Raw genomic sequence first — 8,201 nt, 5'->3', positions numbered from 1 at the left:
TGGCCGCGGTGCTGCTGATGCCGTAGCTGCCCGTGTAGGTGACCTGGCCATGCGTGGCCGGCACCCCCGGGTGGCCGTTGGGCGGCAGGTACTGGTCAAACTCGTTGACATCGAAGGTCTCGATGTTGGAGATGACATCGCTGCTCAGCTCGCCGATGTCCACGTCGCGGAAGTCGATGGGGGGCTGTCTGCCTCCCTCTGGCAGGGGGCGCCCCTCTCGCTTCAGGTCAGCCTTGCCCGGCTGCACGTCGGTTTTGGGGGTGGTGGGTGGGGTCGGTGGGCCCTGGGATTGCCCTGCAGACAATAAAAGAACAAGCACAGGAAAATCAACAAGGGCTGTGCAGATGCCCTAGTCTTAGGCACCCTCCGGGAACCCTCCCTCGCTGCTAAAGTGTAGTAAGGGCCCGTACCCGCGCGGGAGGCGCGCTGCACCGGAGATAACTCGCCCAATGATTAACCCGCCGGTACACACTGGACAGCCCCCTTTTATCAGGGGAGGGTCTGGGGCCCGGAGGGTCCGGAAGAACAAACTGCTACTTGTAGAAGAGCCCTGTGTATGCTTTTGGGGTGGGGGAGCAAAGGAAGAAGGGGGAGGTCTCATAAGGCTTGTAAGGGCATTTTACCTCCCAATAAAAAAAGTTAATCTCTTCGGATGCTGGGATTGAGTTGGGGTGTGTGCGTGTATGTGTGTGTGTTTGGGTGCCTCTTAGGCTCTGGGTAGAGAGGGGGAGCGGGACAGGCGCAAAGGGTAGTGTGTACCTCCCGGGAAGCATAAAGTCCCCACGAAGAATCTCCTAGGTGGAGGGCAGGGGATGTGCCAGGCGGGTCGGGGGTGGTTTGTCCTTCGGGGCTGAGGGGCGACTCACCCGAGTGCTCGCCGGGGGAGTGCACTTCACTCATGCCGGAGGAGGAGTGCGGCGAGTCAGCCTGCAGCGCCTTGAAGATGGCGTTGGGGGAGATGTGCGTCTGCTCCGTGGCCTCCTCTGCCTCCGCCTGCCCGTTCTTCACCGACTTCCTCCGCCGCGGCTGGTACTTGTAATCCGGGTGGTCCTTCTTGTGCTGCACTCGCAGCCGCTCCGCCTCCTCCACGAAGGGCCGCTTCTCGCTCTCGTTCAGAAGTCTGCTCGGGGCAGGGCGGGGGGCACAGAGAAAAAGAGGGAGAGGGGTCAGTGAAACCCGCCAAACTGTCAGGTCGGCCGGGAGGAGGCGGCGACCCAGACGACTTGGCTTCCTTTGCATACAACCCCATCTTCCCTCCTGCCTGCAACCACAGCTCATAATAACTTTTCTTAAAAATAAACAAATAAATAAGTTCTTGCAGTCCAACCTGAGCGGTCACTCCCCGCCCCCTCCCTCCCCTCCCCTTTTATTTCTATTTTGGAAACGCTGAAGATGAAAACGACTCCCGCTGCTGCCCCCTAAACGCCTTTGCTGCTGGAGTTATCGCCCCCAACCCCAACACCCTTAAAAACTTTTCCCCAAATTACTTAAGCTGCAAGAAGCTCTCCAATTCTCACCCCCTCCCATACACTCCCACCTATTTCCAGCAGCCTCCCTCCCCCCGCCTCCCAATTCCTGCCAAGGGTCTCCTCCAACCTCGGTTTCTCCCCTGAACCATCTCCATGGGTGTGGGGTGGGGGTGGGGGGCTGCATGAGAGAGTGCAGTTTTAAGGGGCGGGGTGGGGGAAGGCAAGCTTCACTTCCCCGCCCTGATTGAGCTTCCAGGCGACGGGAGAGCAGGATGGCAGCCCCCTCCTTCCGTCTCCCACCAGTCTTCGTCCATCCTCCAGCTACCTCCCCCACCCCTTCCAGTTACCACCCCCTCCTCCGCTTGCCTGCGAGCAGCCCAAGAACTTTGACAAACTCTGAGCCACAGTTACACCCCGTTCCCACTCCCACCCCCATCCCGCCGGCTCCCGGAACCGCAACTCCCAGGCGATGGGAGGCGGGGCGGGGCAAGTCAGCCCTGGCCAGCGCCCCCCGCCGCCGCGATGCCCACCCTGCCGCGCCGCCCCCGCCGGGCCCTACCTCCAGAGCTTGCCCAGGGTCTTGCTGAGCTCGGCGTTGTGCAAGTGCGGGTACTGGTCCGCGAGCTTCCTGCGCGCCGCCTGCGCCCACACCATGAAGGCGTTCATGGGCCGCTTGACGTGCGGCTTGTTCTTGCTGGAGCCGTTGACGCGCACCGGCATGGGCACCAGCGTCCAGTCGTAGCCCTTGAGCACCTGGCTGACCGCCTCGCGGATGCACACAGGGAACTTGTCCTCCTCGCTCTCCTTCTTCAGGTCGGGCTCGCCCTTGGGGAACGTGTTCTCCTGGGGCCGCGTGTTCTCAGTGTCCGAGCCGGAGCCCGACGGGCAGGGCGAGCCCGCGGAGTCCTCGGACATGGTGGGGCTGGGGGCGCCGGACAAGCCCTTCTCCTGCTCGTCGGTCATCTTCATGAAGGGGTCCAGGAGATTCATACGCGGGCCCGGGGCAGGGGGCGGGTGGCCGGGAAAGGCGAGAAGCCGCGGCGGCTCGGGGACTCGAGGCGCGGGCTCCTCTCCCCTCGGCTGCCCGGGTGCGGAGCGAGCGGCTCCCGGGGAGGCTGGCGCGTCGGCCGGCTACCGCGGCGAGCACTTAGGGAGGCGCGGGGCCAGTCCGCAGCTGCCCGCTCCAAGTGGGGGGAGGCGAATTGGAGAGGAGGAGGTGGGGAGGAAAAGGAGCAAAAGTGGGGGCGCTTGCACCCCTTCTCTTCTCCTCCTGCAAAGAAAAGTTTCCGGGGTTGGAACTGGCGAGTCTCCGCGCCACTGAAGATTCCAGTCAGTTTCGAGCTCCGCTCTCCGCTCTCCAACTCCCAGCCCCGGGTCTCTTTAATAAATACTCCTCCTCACCTTAGAGCCACCCGCCAATCACAGCACAGCAGTCCCAGGGTTGGCAGGCAGCTGATTGGACCCGATTTTGGGGAGGGAGGAGGATTGTGGCACTGGGCTGGGTGACGAGACGGGAGGGGAGGGGAGGGGAGCGCAGCCGAAGGGTGGACGGTCGGGTAGGGGGGGCGAGGGGTGCTGCGGGGAAGGCGGGGGACCCGGGACTTCCAAGTGTGTAAGTTTGTTGAACTCTCGGAATGCCAGAATTTTAGTGACTTCTCCGCGCGAATCTTTGTGTGTGTGTGTGTGTGCGCGCGCGCGCGCGCAAGTGTGTATGTCTAGACTAAGATCTACCCCCACCTCCGACATTTATTTTTACTGCTCTCTCCGCGGCACAGGGGACTTAGCTGGAGTTTGTAGTATTCGAAAAGCAGCCGCTTCTTAATGCGTAGCCGAGTTTACGCGCCTGGGGCCTGCCTGCCTGCAAAAGTGCTTAGAAATAGTCTTTTGAAGCAAATGTTTTGGTGACTCAACGCCCGCTGTTCCTCCGTAATAATCCACATAAATAGATTAACATGCTCGGGTTCGCCGGGGCTGGTGCGGCTGGTCAGGATTCTGCTGCGCTTTTGCAAAGGGAGTCAATGGAAAGCAAAGCTAAGTCCCCGCGAAGGTTGGCAGCGGCGGCCGTGGCCACGCAGGATCCCCGCGCTCTCGGGGCCGCCCCGCGCCACACCGACCTTGAGCTCTGACAAGTCTTTCTCCAGTCCCGCGACCCCGCCGACGCTCCTCAGTAACAGGGCTACTGCTCAGACGTTTTGGTCTTTGCCTCCTGGCCGAGTCAGAAACGGCAGCCGAGTCGCCCTGCCTGGGGAGAGTTTGCTAACTGCTCTGGCTTTGAGAGATCGAAGTTTGCCAATGCGGCTGTCCCGGGCCGCGAGGCCCAGGCCGGTCACTTGGTTTGTAAAAGGCCAAACAAATGGGCACCACGGCAGACAAAATGCTCCACTCTGGCAGAGTCGTGCTGCTTGCCCGCTTTTGCTGGCATTTACTAAACACCTGAAGGGGTGAAGCGCCAGTGCTTCTGACTCCAGTCCGGTTGGTTCAGACCTGCATGTAGTTTGGAGTTCTGGGGGAGGCATTGGTGGTGTCTCTCGTGTATTCCAAGTGTGATTTGAGCACAACCTTTGTGTTCACACGAAATGCTTAGAGCCAGGTTGGGTAAGTGCAGAGCTGTCTGCTCTGGGACAGAAGAAAAATCTTGGTCGCTTGCGGGTTCCGTGCTTTCAGAATCCCAAATAAACGCACAACACTGGGAAAACTCTTTAATTTTAAACTCCCCCCCCCCCCGCCTTTGGACTCTTGCAAAAATTCGCCTCTAATTAAATTATTGTTCTGGTGAATCGGCCCACATCATATTAAAAACTTGTTTTTTTTCCCTTTCTAATTTGCGAAGTGAGGACACTATCACAAGATCCAAATCAATGTCCTTCCGGGAGAATTTTTAAAAATCTTGTTTTCTCTCGTTGTCTTCGAAAGAAGCCCGACATTTCTTATAGGAAATGGAACTCTTCATCTCTTCATAAGGTAGTAAGTTATAGCCTGGTTCAACAGCGTTTTTTTTTTTTTTTTTTAAACGAATGTAACTTATTCAAATAGGATGTTTCCGGTGCCCTATAGTTTGTCTACAAATTTAAGAAATTTGCATACAATAGCTTCGTATCCTTGGCTCTGTGATTACTTTCAGAAAGTGTGAGAACAGTATCGTCCTTTCCTAGGAGAAAAAAGTCCGCGTAGTGTGGACCTGTTTCTGTGTCCTGGGTAGAAGGGCATTGTGTGTACACTATAACTGTGTGATTCTCAGACACCTGATTCAGGAGACTCGGAGACTAGCGGGCAGACGTTTTAGCCAGGTCGTCTGTACTTAGTTGTGTTATATTGTAATTACCATGTTTGCTGGCATAAAGTCAGTGAAGAGGGCTGTGACTAAGATATTTTGGAATATTTCACTAAATATGTGTCAAGATATATACGTATATGTATAAACATATTTTAATGCAATCATGCAATAAGATACTAATATATAGACTTTTACGTCATAAACGCCGGGGATTTATACATTTCCCGTTGATTTGATGCAAGCATTTTTAAATTTTACATCTTCCTGAAAACTTATGATGAACAGGCGACTTAAAAATGGACTGCAGTTTTCATCTGTATCCAGAGGGGGCGCCAAAAGCCCAGAAACGGTCTCCAACTCCGCGAACCAAGGAAAACTTGGATGGTGGTGGCTGGGGGTGGTGTGTTCCACTCAATCTGGACTGCTTTGCTGCTGAGATTTATATTTGCAGGAATTCCTACGCAATATTCCCTCCTGTGCGGATCCACCTCTGCGCAGCTCAGTGAGGGAACTTGTGTCTGTAGAGAACCGGGTTGAAAAAGAGCACTCGAGATGCCAGCCGTTTCCATTCTGCGCAGAATTTGGGGACTGAGGCCAGGAGAAGGCCCCTATCCCCCAGGTGCCAAGCATTGCCACAGTCAGGCCAAGCCTAGCGCGTGGTACCGTCAATTCGCGAGTGGATCGGTCCTGCATTTTCCCCATTCAGGGGCTCCATTCGCTTCGTTGTGTCTTTCTCAGGTGGCCCCGACCCCTCCTCCCTGACTTGGGAAGACGCGCGCAGTCCCCGACCAGAGGACCTCAGGCACAGGTAGAGGGAAAGGAACCCGCTCCTGATGTTCAGGTTGCAGATCTGGAAACTGAGGCTGTTGACCCAGTGTTAGCTAGAACATTTAGCCAGGGGTGAAAGGAGTCAGGGTCCTCCATCTGATGCGGTGAGGGAGGGAAAGGGCGTAGGTCAAGAGGCAGGAGACCCAGGGCGCTTCTCCGTGCTCGGGACCTGCTTTCGGATACCGGCTCTTGAGCAAGCGCCGCGAGGTCTGCCGCCGGGAGCGGAGACATGGAGGTGCGAGTGGCTCCCCAGGGAATCCCTCGGGAAACCGAGGTCTGGGATCTCCGCCTTTCCCCCTCTTGCACGTTCCGGGCCGGCGCCGGGCTCAATTTCCCCAGCGGGGGCCGCCAATTTCTCCTCCGCGTCTACGCGGGAGCTGAGACCCGAGCCCAGAGTTGCTGGCGTAGGGCAAATTTCGCGCAAACACGCAGTGCTCAGGATGGCGGTGATGGATGCGAGCGGATGGGGTTCCTTTCACCTGGCGAATTAGGGACGACAACCTCCCTATCCAAACTTCCTTAGCGAAAGTGGGGACAGTGTTTAAATCCGTTTTCAGTAGGAACACTTCTCTGTCCTTAGGGAAAGTTTGGTGGGGTAAGCAGCGGTGTCTCCCAAATGTCTCAGCCCCGGGCAATGTTCTCATTAGAGGTGAGAGAAGGGGTTACCCCTTCTCCATTCCAGTTCCCCGGGCCGGGTCCCTTGCAGGTAGAAGACTCCAATCCTTGGGGGGACAGGTCCCCGGGTCCCGGGCTCCCAGCCTCTCCTGTAATTAGTACTTTTCGCTGGGATTGGAGAGTGTTTATCGTTCGCCCTTCACGCCGGACACGAGTTTCTTGTGGAATGGAGCAGCCGGTAAGCCCGTCTCAGGATGGGCGCTTGGCTGGACAGCAACAGCTAAGGGGAAAAGGAAAGTAGAAGATAGCGTCCTAGGTGCGGAATAAATATCTGTTGCTGACCGAATAGATGTGACCTTTGGACGTGTTGCCCGAGTGAGTGCATGTCCCATCACAGCCGCCAGACCTCCCAGCGACAGTTGCGAACACGCGATGAATGTGCATTCCTGCGTGTGTGTTTCTCCCCACACGGGAGCCCGGCTTTGGGAAGTTGTTCAGCATGTGCCACCCAGGGCTGTGGAATCCCGACCCCGCTAAAACTGAAGACCAAGAGGGGTGTTTCAGTTTTCTTCCCTTTCCTGTTTTCGATAAAAAGAAAGATGAGGTGGACGGGAGGTGTCGGGTGAGGGAGCGCGAACCTCCAGTCTGCCTCGGTGACCTGGCCGGGTCTGGGGGCGTCGGGCGGCTGTAACACAGCAGGGCGCCCCGGGGGTACGGACCGGAGCCCAAGCCAGAGACCGGACGAGCTGGCTGGTCGTGGAGCTGCGGAGCCGAGCAGGGAAAAAGGAGGGGTGGAAGTGGAAGGCCCCAGTCCCAAAGGAACTGCGCTCCCAGAGGGAGTGTGCCCTTTTTTCATTCTGGGTTTTCCGAAAATATCTGTCCTTAGCGGTGGCACCGGGGGCCGCGTGTCCTGCGGATTCCCTCAACTCATCCCTAGAACGCCCTGCGGAAAATATCCTAGGCCAGCTCTTCCCCCTAACGCCCACTCCCACTCTTGTAAAAAGTCTTTTAGGCAGTTTTAGCTGAAGGTGATTTTAAATAAAGATAAAATCAGCGCTCAACGCAGTGGTGCTTCCTTTGCGACATACTCGGCGGGGGCCACTTCGGCCCCTGGAGCTTCCTCCGCACCAGCACCTGCTCCTCCCCCTCGATCGCCCTTCAGTTTAGGTCTATTCAGTCTCAGGTGCGGACCAAAGACAGCCGAGATGCTCAAGATGGTTTTGTGGGGTGGGGTTTCCCTAGGGGAGGGCAGGCTCAATGGCGATGATTTCCTCTCAGCCTGGAGGTATCCTAACCAGCGCTTCCCTCTAAGAGATCCCATTGGGTGGGCGATTATTCCGGATCTTAATCGGAGAATATGTCCCCATCAAGCCACGGAAATAGAGGACATGCTTGTAAGGTACAATTTCGAAGGTAACGGTCAGAGTTAAGGATGAATTATCCTGTCTTCCCTGCAATCCTTTCCGTCTCAGCAGGACCCGGGAAATCCCGGGCAGAGCGCATCTCTCTGGCTCCTGCAAGCTACAGCTTCACCCAGCTTCGTGTTGGGTTCCGTTTTGGTTTAGGAGCGGCGTGAGGGAGTCTCGGGGGCTAGGTCGACGGCCACTGGCCTGAGCTCCGGACTCGGGGGGGGGGCAGCGCGTCCTGTCCCAAGGGCCCCCCGCCCCTGGGAAGGCCAAGGTCATGAGGTCAGACCCCAACTTTTGGGCTTCCGCGAGAGTAAAGCCCCCTGATGGTCCTCGGAGCTGTGACATCACAAAAAGTGCTTGGGGTAGGCAGACCCACGGCTTTGTTAAACAGCCCAGGGGCTTTGAGGAGGAGTGGGGGCCCAAAGCAACTCAGGGACCCGTTGGGCTTCCTGCTTTGTCATTGTTTATTTCAAATTAATTTCATGGTGCCTGTCGCTGACTGCAGGGCTGCAGGAGAGACAGGCTGCCCTCGGGGTCTCTCCCAGCCTGGATAGGCAGACCAGGGATTTTTGAGAAAGCAGAGATTTTTGGTTTTCTTTCTTTCTT

The 8,201-nt window shown here is 56.9% G+C and overlaps 1 protein-coding gene across 1 annotated transcript in view; it reads right to left on the bottom strand.

The window, feature by feature from the left end:
- The window catches only part of SOX9 (SRY (sex determining region Y)-box 9), a 4,568-nt gene extending 1,734 nt beyond the window's left edge, over window positions 1-2,834 (bottom strand). The window contains exons 1-3 of the mRNA XM_011931908.1: window positions 2,029-2,834; window positions 867-1,120; window positions 1-294 (exon numbers count right to left, since the gene is read on the bottom strand). Coding sequence (XP_011787298.1) covers window positions 1-294; window positions 867-1,120; window positions 2,029-2,459 — 979 coding nt within the window. The 5' untranslated portion in view covers window positions 2,460-2,834. The remainder of the gene's footprint in view (window positions 295-866; window positions 1,121-2,028) is intronic.
- Between the last annotated feature and the right edge of the window lie 5,367 nt (window positions 2,835-8,201).

This window comes from Colobus angolensis, unplaced genomic scaffold, assembly GCF_000951035.1.
Source record: "Colobus angolensis palliatus isolate OR3802 unplaced genomic scaffold, Cang.pa_1.0 Scaffold1, whole genome shotgun sequence".
NCBI lineage: Eukaryota > Metazoa > Chordata > Mammalia > Primates > Cercopithecidae > Colobus > Colobus angolensis.
Note: the sequence above shows the minus strand (reverse complement) of the source record. Positions and strands in the feature narration are given on the sequence as shown.